Here is a 21,170-nt window from a genome sequence, read left to right on the forward strand (position 1 = left end):
GTAATTTCGATAAATACCCTCAAATAAAAATAAGAATGTATAATATAACCTCATAGTTATTCTTTAATCAATAATACCAAATATTTGTGGGATAAAGGTCAAGCTAGTAGTATAGCCAAAAGAAGAAAAATTAAGTTGCTGTTGCTAATTAAATAGGGCACTGTGATAAATGTGGAGAAGGCCGGGTCTTATTTTTTAGCTATGTCACTAAGCAACTAACTGAAAATAACAGTATTTCCACTGAAATTTCAGATATGCAATTTGATGACACGCTAGCTAACATTTTTATGTCACTATTAACCACAAAACACTGAACTGATCAAGTAAATACTCAGTAAATAAAGAAGCATTTCAAAAATGCTGTTTGATATACTGATAATAGGGGGGCTCTATGCTACCTGATTAGAAAACGTATCTAGTATCATCATAAGCCATATTTAACCCTTTTGCAAGAGGTGCATCACATAATACCTTAAAACTAAAAGCACCAGATTATTATTTCTGGGGCCAGTGGTGCAACCTCTGAATTGACAAAAAATATCATTCTCCAGACTGGGGCCCCAGTAGAAACCTGTGGTTTGAATTGAAGGGTGCAGTCTCTTTACGCAGACTTGAGGTATCAAGGATTGGGCAATATTTTGTCATAGTCCCACCTAATGTGCTCTCAAAGTTCACTGCCATTATCCTTGGTGAACTATTCAAAGGTATTGAATACAGAAATGCCAATAATGCCAATAATAATTACCTATGATAATTTGCCAAAGAAAAGGTTAACAGTTAATATAGTTTATTTACAGTATATTCCATGCTATGAAATAAAAATGCATAAAGCGCTGGGTACAGAGATGCATCCATGTGGGACAAATAAAATGTGATAATACAATTACAATAAAGTTAAGGCTTGAATGCGTATAAAAATAACAAAATGTCATTATTAATATTTAGGCATGAGAGCAGAAGGATTACAAGACATGAGGAGACCTTTTTTGTACATAAAGATATCTATATACATTTCATGGGATGCAAAAAAAATGAATTTACTTAATATCACTGTTGAACATAAAAGGGCAAAAATACCCTAGAGGATATGGTCCTAGTTGTAGAATAAAAATCCCAGACAACATGGTCCTAGTCGTAGAATAAATATCCCAGACAACATGGGCCTATTTGTAGAATAAATACCATAGAGGAAATGGTCCTAGTTGTAGAATATCCCAGACAACAAGGCCCTAGTTGTAGAATAAATATCCTAGACAACATGGGCCTAGTTGTAGAATAAATACCATAGAGGAAATGGTCCTAGTTGTAGAATAAATATCCCAGACAACATGACCCTAGTTGTAGAATAAATATCCCAGACAACATGGTCCTAGTTGTGGAATACATATCCCAGAGAACATGGGCCTAGTTGTAGAATAAATACCCTAGAGGACATGGTCCTTGCTGTAGAACAAATGTCCTACACAACATGGGCCTAGCTGTAGAATAAATGTCTCAAACAACATGGGCCTAGTTGTAGAATAAATAACCTAGAGGACATGGGCCTAGTTCTAGAACAAATACCCTAGAGGACATTGTCCTTGCTGTAGAATAAATATCCTACACAACATGGGCCTAGCTGTAGAATAAATATCCCAATTCAAACGGTTAAGGATTACATTCATTTGGTAGCACACATAGTAACTCTCATATTTGGGTATTTCATAGGCAAGATAAAATTGAATAAAATACAGAGACCCCTTTCCTCATCCATGTCAGTAAACAAATCACTGTGGCATAAAGGCAGAACTCTGGCACGTACAATACTTCATCACAGCATGACAAACGGCAGAAGGTCATTGTGCCATGTCACACTGAAATGTAGACTGGAATGTGTTTGTGAAGATTTGTATTGAAATGTGTTTGTCTGCTTCCATTAAGTTCTGTCAGCAACAATTCGATCACAGCTACAGTGTCAATTAGCTTTGGTACAAAAGTTATTTAATTTCCAGCAGAATGCAGCACTCGCCTTGCAGCTTTGCCCTGGGGAGGCAGTTGCAGAGCGTCCTATGCGGTGCATGGCTCGGATTTATCCATCATATCCAGGATTTACATCAGGATGTATGCGGAAGCAGCTTCTTCTTATGCACATATACCCAGATAACGCACAGATGCATACAAGTCTGTGGATCAACGCTGTAGGTGTGATCGAGGTGTTAGGCATACTGGAACGACCAACAAATATCAAATTCCAAATGACAGTTCCATAATGGACCATTTTTACACTTGATTTATTAAATACATGGCAGTGCTTATCAGTTCTGTGAAACAAAACAGTTCGACTCTTACACACTAGGTTTCTACAAATATCAACATCAGATTCAAAATATATTTTGGTGCTCTTCAGAATTGCCTTGAGCGGTGTCCTTTTTTTAATACCACGGACAATAACAACAACGAGATGAAAAATACAAAAACAACCGTAAAAGATATCGACCCTCCAACTGGAAAGTCTTGTGTGCATTGTGGTCTAAGATATACTTAAATTTGATGAAGCCTAGATGAAAACGTTATCTTTTGAAGTAACAAAATGAGGCAAACACTGACATTAGGAGTGGCACAAAAAAGCTTGTATACATGATTTAGGCATTCATCTTATTGGCAATTGGTCAGTTGACCTAACCATAAGGAAGACAAAGTTTCCAATGCAAATATACCTTTGCAAGAGTAAAGAGAGAACACTACAAAATGCAAGTAAGTGGTCCTTTAATGCGTTATAATACCTATGGTTAACGTTTTAGCTGCCTGGAGCAATGCCTTTTATTGTCTTAGTAGACTAAAAACCTTTTTGGCCAATACTATTAGGCCTGAAAGTGCTGTAAAATCATCTTTGGATGTCCCAAACATTCCCCAGCCACACCTTATAGATGAAAGGAGGTGTAAAAAAGTACTTCTTGGTAAGGTACAATAGTCTGGCACATTTTTGGAAAGCACACAAACAAACGGGGACATTCGGACAACAAACAAATAAAAAAAAAACATTATCTGGGATTGATTACGCGTGAGTGGAGAGTGACATCACAGGGTGTTCCTCTATAGGGGCCTGAGGCTGGTTGTCAGGGCTCAGATAAGGGAGATCCGTATGGGGATACTGGGAGACTCGGTCCTCTGTGGGGATTGATGACTCACCAGGTGTTCCACCACAGTGTGTTTAGACATGTGCTTCATAAGGTAGGTCTCCTGAGGATGTGCATAAAAGAAGCTCCCGTTAACACCAAGCAACACAACTAGGTATGTTTCCCAAATGTGATTTTGTAGAAAACAATATTTGACACATTTGATGCTTTATTGATATGGGGAAAGTAAGGAAGATGGAGTGTGCTGAAATAGCATTAGGCTGTAATTGAACCCATGCTTCAGTGGTACATGTCCACCAGAGGTTGCATCATAGACCCCTGGAGCAGCCTGGGCCATAGTCTTAGGTGATAATCTACAGTACCAATTCAATGTATTTATTTACTGAGAGTGCAGAAATACAACTAAGACATCGTTGGCTAACAGCTTTTACATTCTCCCAAATCTTGGGAAAAAACGTCATTTTAAAATAATAAGATAATTCAGATATCCAACATTTTCTCCAAACAAATACCTCCCAAGAAACTTCTCATGGTTTGTGGAGTGCAACCATACCACAACAGTGGATCGGCTACCTATTGTTTCCAATATCTTTTCTAATAAGTGGATTATATTGATCAGTGTCACCAATGGCATGCATTTGTTAATTGAAGTGGGGCTAATAGCATAAGCAAGGGGTTAAGTCTTTCCTCGAGGTGCCTTGGTCATTCCATGTATTTGTAATTATCCAAAATCTAGAACACCTGATTTAACTTGTGAACAGAACATCAAATCTTTGATAAGATGAAAACTTAAAAATCATTTAATTCTGTGTTTTGTACTTAATCTTTAGCTGGTGGACTTGAAGTATCTAGCATATTTGGGGGATCATGTTACACGGCTGTGTCCACGTATTTAAAGAAAGATGAGTGGTCAAGAGCATTGTGCCTGTACACAAAAGGTTGCTGGTACTAACTCCCATGGCGACAAAGCAAAAAAGCAAAAAAATTCACCTGAACAAATTAGTTAACCCTAATTTCTCCCAGGTTGTTGCAGTAAATAAGAATACATTTGTTTTTCTTTTTCTCCCAGATAAAATTATTCTGAATCTAATTATATGTTCTGGCAATGCCACAATTGCCAGAACATATAGCTATTTGGAAAGCCATTTAAAAAAGAGCTATTTGGAAAGCCATTTAAAAAAGGAGACTTCCATTTGTTTTCCCCGAAAATATATACTCACACAGGCGGTTGAATACTAACGTTCATTTGAATATCCAACTGCCCATCCCCAGTGGACATCAGCTCATGCTGTTCCTTAGTATACTCACTGAAGTGTAGGCTCTACCACACATGCTGCAGCAGTAGGCCTTGGCGTTTTTAATGGCATGTGCAGACAAGTGTATCTGCAGCGAGGCCGAGTCTGAATAGGCCCGGTAGCAATTCGGACACTTGTAGGGCTTGTCTTTGTTGTGCTGTCTCTGGTGAGACTGAGGGAAACAGAAGGTCACAGTGACTGCATTAACACAGTGATTTGCAGGAGTAGTAATTTAGAATTTCAGGGCAAACTGTTACTTGGCAGGAAATGCACTTCCTGTTAGTGATGCGGGGGACAGCTGTTTTTCCCCCTCAGCCGCATGCGATTCCAAAGTCTGAGCATAAACGATGATAAAGACGAAAAGAAACATTTCCTCAGAAAAAGCTACTTAAATATCCTTAGCCCACGTTGTCTGACAGAAGAACCGGAAACAATAGATCTGAAATTATGTTTTGGGGCTAGAGAGAAAGAGTTTGCTATGCCTTGAGATATGTGAGTGATATGTAAAGAACCAAGCGTTATCTGTTTGGGGAATTTAGGGGAGGGAGTAGCGTTGTTTTTAGATCAAGTGCTTAACACTGAATGACAGTGAGGCGTGTCCTGGCTGCTGAAATGTAGCTCACTCCGGAAAGGCATACTACTGCCTGGTTCTCTCAGAAGTAACAGATGGTTAATTTCGATGACATTTTTAAACGAAATCTTCAATTCTTGACAAAGGTTGTCTGAATACTATGTCAGAACAGTGCCTATAGAAAGTATACATTTCAAATCTTTGGTCATGTCAGTGCCTAAATGGGGAATAGTTCTCCAACTTACTGCACCTACATACATTTTTATTATTGGAATATGTTATTACAGTGCCTTGCAAAAGTATTAAAACCCCTGCCTGATTATCTCTCATTACTGAATAGTGAATGGTACATTGACATTTTGTTCTGCTCGAATTTTTAAAACACTGACAGTCCAATTCATACTTATTCATGCATATTTCAGTATTTTATTTAATATTTTCCAACATAAAAACAACATCCCCTTTCAATAATTGGTCATTGTTTTAAAAGAAAATGTCAAACATAACAAAATGTCAATGCGCCATTTGTAATTCAGTAAAATTTGAGAATTTGTCATGGGTCAAGAAAAAAATAAACAAAGCTGAAAAATAGTATTGTAATGTAGACTTTCTATGGGCACTGTATAATAGAATGTCATGAGGATGCAAGAAAATATCAGGAAAGTACAGTAGAATGTTAGTAAAAGCCTTTAAAAAGCCATTAGAAACTCTGCTTCAACACCTCAAAACTAGGACAAAGTATTTGTTTGATGAGATTTCTCACATTTATTAAGGTCAAGGTCACGAAATGCATGGGGGTTTGTGGAAATAGTTGTGGTTCAAAGATCAACAGTGAAGTAAACAGAAAAACCCTTCCAGTTCTTACCTGCAGGTTGGAGAGCTGAGTGAAGGATTTTGCACAACCTGGATGGGCACATTTATAGGGCCGATCTCCGGTGTGAATTCTATTAAAGATATAACAGGAACAATTATTTTTCAGCATCTGGCCATATTGTCTAAGGTTTTGGCCTTTAGTATCTTTCACTACTATTAGCCCCACTTTATCGGTGTAATAAAGTCTGAAAATACCTTAACAATACATTAACACTCCCCCAGGTATTTGTTTGGACAGTGAACCTAAACATTAGACTTCCTAAACCTGCTAACCTCTCACCATGAACCATAACCAGGTAGGATATGATATACGGTGTGTATATATATTAATTAAATTATTTCACAAATCAAACCGTTTTAAGGGGGCCAATCACTTGCCAACTCACATTCTAATGACAGGTATATACACACACTTGTTCTTTAATACCATTATTAAGGAAAATCATTTAATTTAAATTGTAAATAGGTCATATTTAATAGATACCCGAAAACAGTTGGCTGTTTTAAACAAAATGAGACCAAAGATACAAGAGCTTTAATTTCTAAACAGTAAAACAGATAAAAAACATTTTTAAAAAACTAAAAAGGTGACCTTCTATACCACCAACTAATGAAACATTTGATCTCAAATTGAAAACATTTCCCTATGAAGCCACTAGAAAGGCTTTGGCTTCATTAACAAAACACTTAAAGTTGTTTATATTAAAAGAAAAGGCTTTTCTTTTCAAAGAAAGATGGGCTACATCAACACTACACCATAAGACCCAGTTCCCCTGTCCCCCGGCAGTGAATGAATAATCAGGTATATCGAAACAGTCGAAATCCTGTTATCAAATGAATCCATAGATTTCACCTGGTGTGCTGCTGCAGGTGAGAGAGCTGGCGGAAGGATTTCTCGCAGTAGGAGCAGTGATACGGTTTGACGCCCAGATGTATGCGGAGGTGCTGGGCGAGGTAGGACGCGTTGGCAAAGGACTTGGAACAATGGGGACACTTGTGAGGCTTGGTCTCCGTGTGAGACTTGGAGTGGATCTGCATGTCCGACTTGGAGAAGAACGTCAGCGGGCATGATTTACACCTGGGTGAAACAAAAGGAAAGATGGGAGAAACCATACGGTCAATAAGACAGAAAGGCATTCAGAGGGTAATCAACACGGAGCAGTCTGTAAAAGGTTCATAGGCGCTCATGCCTGTAGCATTTCCCCTCTTTGGGAGTGATGGTGTGGGAGGACTGGTCATTGCCTGAGGCCAGGATGGGGTAAGGTACCACCAACAGAGGGCCACCACCGTTCTCCGCTTTGATCTTCTTACGCCCTCGCCCCTCCGTCTTGGGAGGGGGGCCCAGCAGTCCGGCAAGGCCCCCGTTGCTTTTGAGTTGGTCAATCCCGGGGCCGCTGGCCAAGCCCGAGAGGACGTGATGAGGCGAGGGCACGCCGCCTAGCCGGCTCTGGCTGGAGGTGGGTGTGGTCAGGGTGACGCCCTCTGTGGTGGTGTGGTTGCCCGTTCGAGAGGAAAGCGCCAAACCTGGCAAGTCAAGAGTTGAACATCACTGAGGAACGAGACAATGGCTGCCAAAGTATGTATCTTCAGAAATCTCTTAACAGAAAACCTGCAAGATCAAGACCGCAGGCAGTTTGAAATCACATCGCTATGCCAGAAGTCAGATTAGACTGCAGGCCGACAGTACAGTTTTTTCCCCGAATGGGCTGCGCAGGACTGCCTCTCTTGGTGCCAGGTGGACATTACGGTGTCAAAACATCTCGTGATTACCTGACAGATGGTTTGTTCTAGAGGGTTGGTCTATGATTTGACGCAAATGCCAGTCTTCCCACAATCCTCTAGCTTTTATAGCTGTCTTATCATCCATATTCAAGTTTACATCCCCAAGAATACGTCCTGTTAGAGATGTGCACAAAATTCAGGTAATTTACCAGAAACACATTTAACATTGAACATTAACAGGAATGGAATGCATTGGCTCAAAGAAATGGTTCCCCATCCATCCATCCATCCATCCATCATGGACCGAGAATACAAGTATTACAGAGATTACAGACAGCTGAAAGTGAGGGGACGTGTGCCAATCACTTGACATAACTGAGGGTGGGCAAGGGGGGCAAAGGGGAGTGATCGCATGACAGGTGTTGAAACACACTGTGACGTCAACCCACACTGAGAACGGTGAATGGGTGAATTTCTTGCACATCACTAAGCGTGTGAGTGTTGGTCAACAACAGAGGAGGTCGAGGCCGGTCGGGTTACCTGCGACTGAGCTGGAGGCCGGCCGGGCATGCAGGGCGACATCTGGCTGCGACGGGCTGTGAGCATGGAGTCCCTGTTGCATCTGCTGCAGTTTCTGAACCGACATAGGAGCGTGCTGGCCACCTTCCCCCTGTGGAGGACTCCCCAGCAGCTGCTGTTGGGACGGTACCGCGGAGGGCGCCAGGTGGGGCGGCCGAATCTTCTCGGCCATGAGCTGTTCCTTGATCTTGTTGATCAACACCAGGTTGTCCAACTGCCAAACGCGCAGAAGAACAGGCTCAGGTTAACATTCATTAGTGCTAACTCCACAACTGGGTGTAACAACCTGGGTGTAACTCGACAACTCTAAGCATTTGAAGGCACTGTCCTCTCTTCAAGTGATCTGGAAATAAATGCGTGTTCCTGACATTTCCATGACTGTCAAGGAGGAACATTACCTCTCATTGCGTCGTGGGTCACAATGTTTCAGTGCAAAAAATAACTGAAATGCTCACAAACTGATGCCCGCCACCAGAATGTTTTCCTCCGTATACTCTACACTAACCCGCCTGTTGTTGAAAGTGAGAGGGTAGTTAGTTAGTACTCACCTGGCCTGGCATGGTGGGGGGTGGAGGCCAGAAGTAGGCATTATTAAAACGAGGCTCTGCCATCCTGTGATAAAGCAGATGTAAAAATTTGATTTTTCACACCTGTCAGTATTCATGAATAACAATAACTGCACTGCTTATTCAACATCACACAACCAATGCAAATGTTTGCAGCACCCCAGTTTTGATCCAAGATATGCTCTCCAAGGGAAAGGAAATTCCCATGAAGTCTTGTTTATTCTCTCTCTCTCTCTCTCTCTCTCTCTCTCCCTCTCCCTCTCTCCCTCTCTCTCTCTCTCTCCCCCTCTCTCCCTCTCTCTCTCAGCAGGATCTTTAACAACCACATGACTGTTTAAACACAGAGCTGAATGCCTACTGCCCATCGTCCTCAATCTCCACCCAACCTCGGGTCATCTGCTAGTTTCATTGGAAACATCATGAACAGGACATTAATTATATCTCAAATTGGCCCTAGAAATTACAACATTATAATGGTACTACAACAACAATCGTACTGAGATGCAAATCTGATTTGTACTGCCATTCTCATATTTACTGCTGCTCAATACGCTATTATTGGACGAATTATAGGATATCATGCTAAATAATATCCAGATTTGTAATTGTAAAGACTTCCCTTCAAAAGATGATAGCCAATAAAATGACAGCCAGCTTATGAATGGCTCTAGTCTACACCAGTGGACCCCAACCTCTCATGGGGCCCCCCGAGCAATTCCATCTATTAGATGTATCCCAGAGCTAGCTCACCTGAATCAAGTTATTAACTAATTAACAAGCCCTTACCTGTTGAATCAGGTGAACTAGCTCTGGGATACATCTAATAGATGGAATGGCTGGGGGGCCCCCAGGAGAGGTTTGGGAACCACTGGTATAGACTGACACAGATATTGCAAAATATTATCCTACAGTCTTTGAGCATAAATAAAACTATTATATGTGATACTTTAAAAACTATATTGGGTGTCTTCTGACAGTCACCTAAGATAAATATAAAGGTTTGCTGATGGTTAAGGCATGTGAATAAAGCTATAGAAAAATGCCTCACCCATTTTTATAGGGAACTGAATAACCCACATCCCATCTCCCTGTTGTTCCATTTAATCCATTTAGAGTGGGGGATGTCATTGATTCACTTTTCACTCCAGTCTCTCTATATATGCGAAAGTAGAATTCAGAGATTTTTAGGGAAAGAGGCCTTGCGTCTCTGTATCCCACGGTAAAGCTTGCTCATGGCTGACTGAGATGTATAGAGATCCTTCTTTCCATCGCCTCTCTTTTTGAGAATTATGAATTTCTTTGTGACATTTTGCGTTGCGTGCTTTGGCAAAGTTCACCATTCTGAAGTCTGTTTGACTTAGCAGCAGCGTAGCATAGTCCATTTGCATGAGCCAAAAGAAACAAAAATGATATGTCCAGGCGTATGAACCTAAACCCTGAAAATATTTCCCTAATGATGCCGATGTGTGTCTATTTCACTTCCTTAAGGGTCTCTGAGTAACCTAGGCTTCAGCTGAAAATGCACTGAAATATCATTATTTCCACCATATAATATCTTGTTATTTTTCTTTATATGCTTTATTTGATGTTTATTATATAAATAAACAGTGTGATTCTGCAGCAAAAGAGAGTAACACCAAACTACACTGAATTACAAAGTGTGGAGCATACAGACCTTATAGCTGTTGTAAACCGCTGGCTCAGTTGACATCTGGCCACAACAAGCATTACTGCCATAATAACCAATCACTCTGTTCCATAGCTACCACTCTACCAAGATTTTAGTTTGACCATGATATTCAATAACCATATTAACATACACGACATTACTGTATATGTTATAACTTTTATTTGTCTAGATTGGTCTTTCTTGTGTAGGCTAGTTAGTGTTTGGTCAAATATTGTTGGACGCTAACCAGGACAGGGGGCACAATCGATTTCGTGGTCAGGCCAGGCTTCAGATCTATAGACTAAACAGTGACAAAACAGAACTCATACACATTGGAACAAAATCCACCCTCATTAAAACTGGCACTTTCACTCTCAGCATCGATGACACTGTTGTTTCTCCATCCCCCCACGCATGTAACCTTGGCGTCATTCTGGACTGTACCCTCTTCTTTGATCAGCACATTAAATCAATCAATTAAATGTATTTATAAAGCCCTTGTTACATCAGCAGTTGTCACAAAGAGCTTTTACACAAAACCCAGCCTGAAACACCAAGGAGCAAGCAACAATAGTGTTGGAGCACAGCGGCTAGGAAAAACTCCCAAAGAGGGTCCGAAATTAAGGAAGAATCCTAGAGAGGAACCAGGCTCGGATGGATGACCAGTCCTTTTCTGGCTGTGTCGGGGGAACATTTTAAGAGTAGAAGTAAACAGACTGTAAAAATCTTTATTCTTCCATCTCCACAACATGGCCAAACTCAGACCTTCCCTCTTGCGTCCTGCTGCTGAAACCCTAATACATGCCTGCATTCATAGCCTCTCGTCTTGACTACTGCAACTCCCAACTCAACCGCATCAAATCTACTTCCCTCCATAAGCTCCAAATGGTTCAAAACTCTGCAGACAGACCACTCACACACACACACACACACCAAGTCCCGGCAGTATATCACCTCTATCCTCTGTGAGTTGCACTGGATTCCTATCTCCCAACACATTAACCTCAAGATCCTCCTCCTGACTTAAAGCCCTAAACAATATCGCCACTGCCTACTTCTCCGACCTTCTTATTCCATGTCAACCTACACACACACTCCAGTACTGCGGGCTACCTCATAATCCCCAAGTCCAAGTTCAAAGACTTTGCTGACAGGGCATTCTCAAGGGTTGCTCCTAGGCTGTGGAATTCTCTCCCCAAAACCATCCGTGACTCTGAGACTATCCCCATCTTCCATCAACGCATCAAGACTCATTTGTTCAGAATCGCCTACCCCTACCCCAAGCCATGCCCTATCCCATTCTCTCAATTTTCTTTGTTTTCTCATGGTACAGTATTTTTTTTAGTTTGTTTCTGTTCCATGTTCATTTTGTAAAGCATATTTGGGTCCTTGAAAAGCACTATATAAATATAATGCATAATTATTATTATTATCGAAAATAGGAAGCCCCCGAAATGTTCTGAGGACCCACTGTGTAAACAGCTTTCAGTCTAAACCAACTACTCCCATTATTTCTGATTATTTATTCTGATTTATTTCACATTTATTTAATCAAGTTAGCTGGCCTACAGATTAGCAATACAATCTATAAACTACAGATTAGCAAGACAATTTATAGACAAAATGTTATCCATTGCATGCAAATAAATATACAGAGAGGATATGTGATTTGGCCTAAATGTTTGCAAATCTGATACTGTTTTTGTTGATACTCATCTTGGGTACATTGACAATAGACAATACACTGTTGGACCACAGGATCAATGTTGGAAAATGAACACACTTCACTCACTTTTTCTGACTGAGCCACTTGATATTCCCTAACAAATAATTCTGATTTAAGCCACTCTCTGGAAGATGTGGTTACAATCAAGCAGTCAACTGCCAACAAAAAGTCTAGCGATGGAGAAAGGAATACCATCTTTTCACATACAAGTCTATGATGTAGGACTATATAAGTGCTATTTAATTACTTTTATGGACATAATTACTTTTTCAATCATGGACTTTGGTTTAATATATATATATATACACACACATATATTCATACATACACATACATACATACATACATACATACATATATATGTATATATACAGCTCTGGAAAAAATTAAGAGACACATTTTTCTTTCCTTTCCAAAAAAGTCGAAAAGGAAGGTTTTGAGTGAGGAACAGAAGGTTTCAAATTAAGAGACCGCTGCATATTGAACGCTTCTGTTTCACACTCAAAACTTTATTTTTCAACTTTTTTGGAAAGGTCTCTTAATTTTTTCCAGAGCTGTGTATATTTATATATATAAACGCGCACACACACACACACACACACACCGCACGCACACACACACACCGCGCGCGCACACACACACACACACACACACACACACATACATACATACATAAACACATACACACACATATATACATACATATTTTAAATACATACATACATATTTTATATATATATATATGACAGTATAGCCAATGCAATATTGGACCATTAAAGTTGTATTAAGGAATAAATGTCTTCAATAAAAAAAAATATATTGTGCTGTAGTTAATCTAAAAATCGCCCCACTGGACCACCTTATAAACTATGAGCCATAGGAGAAAAATAAAAAACATATTTCTTGAAAACCTCTTTCTGAACAGTGTCTGCACCCCAGATTAATGTGAATATATGTTAGTAATTTTATTGTTCTGTGTTATTATACCACCGCAGTAATACTGCTATTTTTCGAACAAAATGGAGTCTATTGCTTTAGTCAGATTTATGAAAATTAAAAGTAATGTTGCGCCTAGATAGAAACGTATTGCACTCTCGCTAAGTGAATAACAAATCAAGACAATCTTGATTTTGCAGCTAATTAGAATTTGCAGCTAATTAGAATATGATGTCAACCGTGCAACGTTAGCTCGTAGGCCTGTCACATTTGCTAAATGAATATAGTATATTATTTGCGCTATATTTTTTTTTCTCAAAAACGGATATTAAAATAAGAAGGGGTCAATTATAAGGCTATATTACAAGTGATAGCAAATCTCTTAAGCCTGTCCTGAGAACTAAATAAAAGTTACTTAACTTTTCCTTTATTCTATCGGGATGTCTGCGTTCATTTCCAGGTTTCAAGAAAAATACCTTTAAAACTTGAAATGTAAAAAAATCATAAAACATCTTATCCGGAGTATTTTGAATGCAGATCAACTCCGATCCCCCTAGTGCCTCGATCCAGAGCCTATCCCACATTCTCAGACAGTTTTATTAAAAAATTCAGACAAAAGGAAAACAAAAATGGCAGCCCGTCTTATTTTTATAAGGACAGGACGCCATATTCTGCAGATCCCAAATGTACAGTCATAATTCGCCTATAAATCTAGACGAGTCTCAATGCATGCTCATTAGTCATTCATTTATTTGCATTTGCGTAAGTGTTCGAATGATTGTTTACTTAGATTTGCAGGTTTGAATAGCCCGGCTCAAGGAAGAAAAAAAACTAGACACTTCCTACAACAATCATGCCTTGCAAAATGCAATGCGTTATGGCAACTGTCCCTATCCAAATTCACAATTTGATTCGCGAAGAAGTAAGTTGGCATACCTACATTTCAGCTGCAGCAGTTCATGTGCTCTGCACAAAAGGACTACAATGTTGTATTTTTCAAAAATGCACTATATAGGCACTAGGCTAGTATTTTTTTTATTTGAACTTTTTGACGACTCAAATGGTAGCAAAACAGCTTTGAAAATCACATTGGCAGCTGGACGTTTTTAAAATGACACACTGAAAAGATAGTAAAAAATGCATACACACCTTACACCGATGATAGATTTTAAAATATTTATAAAATAATAAGATGTTCTTTTTGCTTGCCTTCAGTCGGAGTTCAGACCTTCCGGGTCGCCTACTGTTCACTTCTGGGTGCTGCAGGCAAGGCATTTCTTCACTGAAGCAGATTGGGGAAGTATCGAAAGTAAATACAGATATTCAAATTGACATATTGAAACAATATCTGATACAATGAAACAATTCTTAACTAATTCTATAACAATTTTCAGTTACATGCGGCCTTTAATTATACAGATACATTGTAACGTGTACAGGAGCGGCTCCCGTGCGCTCATTGAAAGCAGCATTGTCTCGCCAGTCGTCAGCACTACTTCTCAACTTAATGTTGTACTACTTTTATTGTAACCTTGAAACAATAATAATTATCCTACAGCAAACAAGTGATGTTATAGTGTATTATTTAAGGCCTAAATATAACTTACTAATATGTTATTACCACTAGTGTGCATTAAAACCTTTTCCTGACAAACCATAAGACGTTTTTCAATTCTATAAGCTTAAATGAAAGTACGTTTTACTATATAATATTACACAATTGCACAGTCGGACTGTTAGCCACTAGATTTTAAACATTTGGGAATGTAAATGCATCACTTGCAAACTAACTGTCCAGTTTTCTGTGTTACATATAAGCTGTTGTCTTTGTGTCATTTTACATTAAAGTCACAAAAGACCATTATAATGGAGAATAAATTGTATGAACTGTGGTAAAAATTTGTTCACCTAAATATGATCAAGGTTTATAACCAGAGATATGGACAATGGCCTGTAGCATCCACAATGGTTTAATTTTAGCATGGATACCACCGTTGAAGACATCCACTAGTTTAATGTAATCAGCTGGGTGGGACTTCATTGCCTGATCCTTCCTGATGACCCAGTTAGTCATTTTAAACCATGTCATCAGGAAGGATTAGACAAAAAAGTACAAAGTCCCACCCAGTTGACTACATTAAAAAAAAGGAAACCCTCAATGGTGATGTCCAAGGCTCGTCAGAGGTCTTTTAAAGCAGATCTTAGGATACCTCTTTTTCTGCTGACCTATTCCAGCTCCTAGACATTCGTTACAATGTGGTTGCAGTATATAAAGTAACAACCAACTAGGCGTGGTTGATAGGATAGCAGCAAGGAGCATTAGCAGAGTTTAAACACACAGAGGCTCTGCTTAAAACAAGCCAAGCTGGCATATTAATAACAAAAGATTGACCAGAAAAGATTATCAGAATAAAAACAGTAAAATCAAGACATGCCGACACACAGGACATAAAAGACATAAACGTATGTCGTCAATGAATCCAGGGCTCTTCGTCTTGCTGAACTGAAGCTTCTTAATGTCCTACAGCCCAGACTGTATGGCTTCAGACTGTATGGCTTCAGACTGTATGGCTTCAGGTGCAGGGCTTGGCACAGTCTAACTTGTGGGTTGTGAGGCAGACAATTCAAACAGTGTCCTTTACCAGCCACACCAGTGGGGGCACACTCTGTGTGTGTGTGTGTGTGTGTTGGCGAAGTTTCGACTAATTGGTATTTTTACCAATATAGTAAAATCTGAAATTGCGGTACCCACATGTCTTTTGACAGGTACCCTCTAGGGGTTAGTTTTAGGGAAAATGTCAGAATTGAGCAGAGTGTTAAAATTGGGTTAATTTTAGGTTTAGGTATTGCCGGTTAGGGTACGGGTTAGGTTTAGGGCCAAGGAATTAAGAAATTGGATTTGGGTTAGGTCTCACAGGGGTAGAAAGGCAAAAACGTGTGTGTTTGTGTTTGTGTGTGTGTGTGTGTGTGTGTGTGTGTGTGTGTGTGTGTGTGTGTGTGTGTGTGTGTGTGTGTGTGTGTGTGTGATCCAAGTCTAACAATAACCTGAAATGATCTGGAGGTCGTTTCTGTCAGTTGATGTAGAAATTATCAGGATGCAGATTTTAATGGTAAAATGTTTATAAACCTACTTGGTTGAAAAAAACCTGATTACAGAAATCAACAGTACAGGTCTTACATAGAATGAACAGTACAGGTCTTACATAGAATGAACAGTACAGGTCTTACATAGAAGGGAACAGTACAGGTCTTACATAGAATGAACAGTACAGGTCTTACATAGAAGGGAACAGTACAGGTCTTACATAGAATGAACAGTACAGGTCTTACATAGAATGAACAGTACAGGTCTTACATAGAATGAACAGTACAGGTCTTACATAGAAGGAACAGTGCAGGTCTTACATAGAATGAACAGTACAGGTCTTACATAGAATGAACAGTACAGGTCTTACATAGAAGGAACAGTACAGGTCTTACATAGAAGGGAACAGTACAGGTCTTACATAGAAGGGAACAGTACAGGTCTTACATAGAATGAACAGTACAGGTCTTACATAGAATGAACAGTGCAGGTCTTACATAGAATGAACAGTGCAGGTCTTACATAGAATGAACAGTGCAGGTCTTACATAGAATGAACAGTACAGGTCTTACATAGAATGAACAGTACAGGTCTTACATAGAAGGAACAGTGCAGGTCTTACATAGAAGGGAACAGTACAGGTCTTACATAGAAGGAACAGTGCAGGTCTTACATAGAAGGGAACAGTACAGGTCTTACATAGAATGAACAGTACAGGTCTTACATAGAAGGAACAGTACAGGTCTTACATAGAAGGAACAGTGCAGGTCTTACATAGAAGGGAACAGTACAGGTCTTACATAGAATGAACAGTACAGGTCTTACATAGAAGGAACAGTACAGGTCTTACATAGAATGAACAGTACAGGTCTTACATAGAATGAACAGTACAGGTCTTACATAGAATGAACAGTAATGGTCTTACATAGAAGGGAACAGTACAGGTCTTACATAGAATGAACAGTGCAGGTCTTACATAGAATGAACAGTACAGGTCTTACATAGAATGAACAGTACAGGTCTTACATAGAATATAAAACCTGAAATTATCAGAATTGTCATACAACATATTACAGCTGAGGTGACCTACCCTAGAAAACTGCACTGAGTAAAACCTGAGAAATCAGTTCCCGCAGGGTTTTTAGCTGGGTGAGGATTAGAGTACACGGAACATGGAGAATCAATTTTCTGATTACCTGATTAAGGATTTCACATCTGTTACATAGATACTTATTTAAGTTAACTGTTCTATGTTTTGAGATGGGGAAAATGTTTTTATGGCATTGGGAACATCAGGTGAGCTCTTAATGACTCAAACATATTGTTAGTTTTGTATTACATACAATAAATGCAGTAATGCTGATCATACTGTCAGAGTTTGGGAGTAATGGAATACAATTGCAAAAAAACGGTCACTATAATCTGTTATGTTACCAACAGAAATATTGTAATTGGATTAAAGATACTTTTGAAAACATTTATGATTACTTTTAATGGAAAAGGAATAGGTGCGTGCAAGAATTATGAGACATTGTATTTTTGAGTTTATTATTTAATGTTATAAAAACTTGCGCACCTCCATTGTGTGTGTGATCATCATGCGCGCAAAGGTGGACGCGCATAACCAGTTTAGTGACGCAGGAAGCGCTAGTTTAAATTTCTCTGGTTTTGGTTGGTTGGATGGCTGGTAAAAACAGAGTATATCTTCGATAATATTAGCCGAGTCATGTAAAATGTTATTTAGTTATCTAATCGACGCATAATTCTCAGAACAATGATAGGCAATAGGCCTACCTGGTGTTATATCTTTTTCTAGTTTCAAAGTTTATTTGTCAAATGCACATAACAGCACAGCCAGGACGAGTTGCAAGGCTCGTCAGAGGTCTTTTAAAGCAAATCTTAGGATACCTATTTTTCAGCTGATCTATTCCAGCTCCTTAGACATTCGTTACAATGTGGTTGCAGTATATAAAGTAACAACCAATAGGCGTGGTTGATAGGATAGCAGCAAGGAGCATTAGCAGAGTTTAAACACACAGAGGCTCTGCTTAAACAAAAGATCAACCAGAAAAGATTATCAGAATAAAAACGGTAAAATCAAGACACACAGGACATAAAGGACATAAACTTGTGTCATCAATGAATCCAGGGTTCGTCGTCTTGCTGAACTGAAGCTTCTTAATGTCCTACAGCCCAGACTGTATGGCTTCAGACTGTATGGCTTCAGGTGCAGGGCTTGGCACAGTCTAACTTGTGGGTTGTGAGGCAGACAATCCAAACAGTGTCCTTTCCCAGCCACACCAGCGGGGGCACACTGTGTGTGTGTGGGAGAAGTTTCGACTAATTGGTATTTTTACCAATATAGTAAAGTTTAGCGGAGTCATATAAAATGTTATTTAGTTATGTCCTCGATGCTTGAATGGCGCTGCCTTCAAGATAAAACGTTATATAGAATTTACCACGACATTTGAGGACATTTGGGAAGCACACTCTGCCCAAGGATGATTATTTGCATTTGACGCGACCACATTAACTCCGTCCATACAGGTAGGCTATGCGAATCTGCTTGCTTTGCAACTCTGAAAATTGTGTTCATGGTTATCATTGGCCGCTGACATCAGTTACTTTAAGCTAAGATTGCAGGTTTATAATCAAAGTTTATTTCTTTCATTTGCGTTTTGAAAATCCATCACCGGTGGCCATAATAATCGCAGGTTACGTCCGCCCGGGTAAATCTTATTTCTGTGCAGGTGTTCACGATCGTAAACGTACTTTCACGTGCAAGGGGTTTCTACAATTATTTTGACAATGTTGGTTGTTGAGCAAATCATCAGACTACTGTAGATTTACTTTATGCGCGAAAAGCTACGGATATCTTAATTTTTATATACAATGTTAATACCTTTTGAGTAATTGCATTTATTTTTCAACAATGTTTTGAAGCAATTAAAAACATGATTAAAACACAAATAACAACTGGCTTAAGCATCATTAGATTTTGGGTTATGTTGAGATAAAAAGTCAGATTCGGGTAGATCAAGGTTTATTGGATTATTTGGAAAGACTGAATATCTGACACACCTTTTGCGTGTAATGTAGAAACGTAGCCCCAAAGGCACTGTAGCCTACACAACCCAAAAGGTAAAATCCGAATTCCGTTTTTGGCCATTGATTGATCCTGCAAAAGGTGTTCAGTTAGTTATAGGCTATTCCTATTTGTTTTCCAATGCCTCTCAGTATCAAAGTAATCAATAAGTAATTCAAAGTAATCAGATTACCTTAATGAGTTTGAGTAATCAAAAAGTGACATTACTGATTACAAACGTGGACAGGTAACTTGTAACTGTAACGGAAAATAACCTACCCAACCCTGCATACTGTACATTTCCTCTCTTCCTTTTTCTTCCTTGGAATATACAGTATATGTTAGCCTAACTCAAAAAACAAAATGAACCAAGCAAGCCTAGTTTGGCCAGCCAGCGATTAGAAAGGATGAATGTTGTCCTCACTGGATTCAAACCGGGGTCCTATGGGACAGGCTGTGTCTTTAACCACGACCCCACTATGTGTGTGCCGCGTCGGTATACTTCTGCTTTAGACAAAACTCCACGGTCCTCAAAACTAGTTTGCTACATTAGCTCACATCCAAACCAACAACAGGTATTACAGGGTTGTTACACTACATTCAACGCGTTAAATTAGAAAGAGATTACTGTAGATGACTAGATATACAGTAATGAAAACAATGACTCCAGTCACTCCATGGCTGGTTCCACTACGCTATGTGAACTACGCTTTGTAAAACGCAATCGAGAGGAATGTGTTTGTTGCCAGTGCAGTTCGTCCATCGCAATATAACCATAAATAGTATAGATCCATAACGTTTTACAATAGGCTTACTGTAACGTAGCTACTGCAGCTTGTAGGCAGCGTTAACTGACTTTTTTGTCAAGTGAAAATATAATGTAAATCATGGAAACCCATCCTCTTACTGCTCAAGGGGTTGTGGTCTATATTACCCCAAAAAGCATGCACGGACACGTACTTCAAAAAAACACCAGAAATAGTCATAACTGTAAACAGTTTTATTTTAGGCTTACTATAACATAACTGCTGAAGCTTGTAGCCAGCAAAGTTTTTGTCTATTCTGAACAAATCCAAATTCACCATTCGTTTTGTTCATGTCAAGGATCGAACACCGGTCGCCTACATGGCAGTCCGCGCCTCTAACCACTACACTATTTAACAACGCTCACTCGCTCACTCATTTACACACTCACTCATTAAGAGACATTCATGCTTCTCACATTCACGCTCCACACATTCACGCTCCATATTTTAAACACTGAGGGCTGCAGAGGTGCATAGTAAACAGACTGGTCTGTGCATGATTCAGCAGGAGATGGCAGCATTGTATCATAATTTGTATATGAGTGATGTCTCTGTATATGGCTGTAAATTCTTGAAACAGACATATATGCCCAACAACGACCTGTTAACAATAGAAAGGTGAGGGCTTTTTGGATCCCCCTCCTTACCAAAATAAGAGTAATTTTGATTCTCAAATTTTAACAGTATATTAATTATATTTAATATACCATAAACTACATTATATGTCCAAAGGTTTGTGGACACTTGACCATCACACCTACTTGAGTTGTTGGACATCCCATTCCAAAACCATTTGCCACTTTCCTGGGAAGCCTTTCCATATGATTTTGGAGTGTCTGTGGGAATTTGGACGAGAAGGCCTGACTCACAATCACCGTTCCAATTCATCCCAAAGGTGTTCAATGGGGTTGAAGTCAGGGCTCCGTGCAGGCCACTTGAGCTCCTCCACACCAACCTGGTTGATCCATGTCTTTATGGACCCTGCTTTGTGCACAGGGGCACAGTCATACTTGAACAGGAAAGGACATTCCCCAAACTGTGGCCACAAAGTTGGAAGCACCCAGTTGTCTAAAATGTCTTTGTATCCTGTAGCATTGAGGTGACCTTACACTGGAACTAAGGGGCTGAGCCCAAACCTTGA

At 39.4% G+C, this 21,170-nt stretch overlaps 1 protein-coding gene and 1 long non-coding RNA gene across 7 annotated transcripts; one reads left to right on the forward strand and one right to left on the reverse strand.

Annotated features, from left to right (window-relative positions):
- Window positions 1–770: 770 nt before the first annotated feature.
- Window positions 771–14,331, reverse strand: znf362a (zinc finger protein 362a). Of its 6 annotated transcripts, none has more exons than XM_020055914.3 (9): window positions 14,263–14,331; window positions 8,705–8,768; window positions 8,118–8,370; window positions 7,626–7,751; window positions 7,046–7,379; window positions 6,709–6,933; window positions 5,848–5,926; window positions 4,425–4,583; window positions 771–3,219 (listed from the first exon to the last, which is right to left on the reverse strand). In XM_020055914.3, exons 2-9 carry the CDS (start codon window positions 8,765–8,767, stop codon window positions 3,103–3,105), a joined length of 1,356 nt encoding a protein of 451 aa, XP_019911473.1. In that variant the 5' UTR covers window position 8,768; window positions 14,263–14,331; the 3' UTR covers window positions 771–3,102. The 6 variants fall into 6 exon arrangements, with proteins under 6 accessions (XP_019911473.1, XP_010880277.1, XP_019911471.1 ...); XM_010881975.4 differs by having other exon boundaries at window positions 14,203–14,289; XM_020055912.3 differs by lacking the exon at window positions 14,263–14,331 and adding an exon at window positions 13,994–14,012.
- Window positions 13,896–14,542, forward strand: LOC117592943. The gene is made up of 3 exons (XR_004574682.1): window positions 13,896–13,975; window positions 14,269–14,362; window positions 14,473–14,542. It is a non-coding gene; the product is annotated as an uncharacterized LOC117592943 (long non-coding RNA).
- The last annotated feature ends 6,628 nt before the right edge of the window (window positions 14,543–21,170 follow it).

Source organism: Esox lucius, chromosome 17 (genome assembly GCF_011004845.1).
Source record: "Esox lucius isolate fEsoLuc1 chromosome 17, fEsoLuc1.pri, whole genome shotgun sequence".
NCBI lineage: Eukaryota > Metazoa > Chordata > Actinopteri > Esociformes > Esocidae > Esox > Esox lucius.

Coding starts and splice junctions, on each gene's coding strand:
- znf362a (XM_010881973.4), bottom strand. CDS start 13,637: ATGTGGGATAGGCTCTGGATCGAGGCACTAGGGGGATCGGAGTTGATC. Junction 6,934..7,045: donor AAAGAGGGGAAATGCTACAG/GCATGAGCGCCT, acceptor TGTTTCACCCAG/GTGTAAATCATGCCCGCTGA. Junction 4,584..5,847: donor CTCAGCTCTCCAACCTGCAG/GTAAGAACTGGA, acceptor TGTTTCCCTCAG/TCTCACCAGAGACAGCACAA.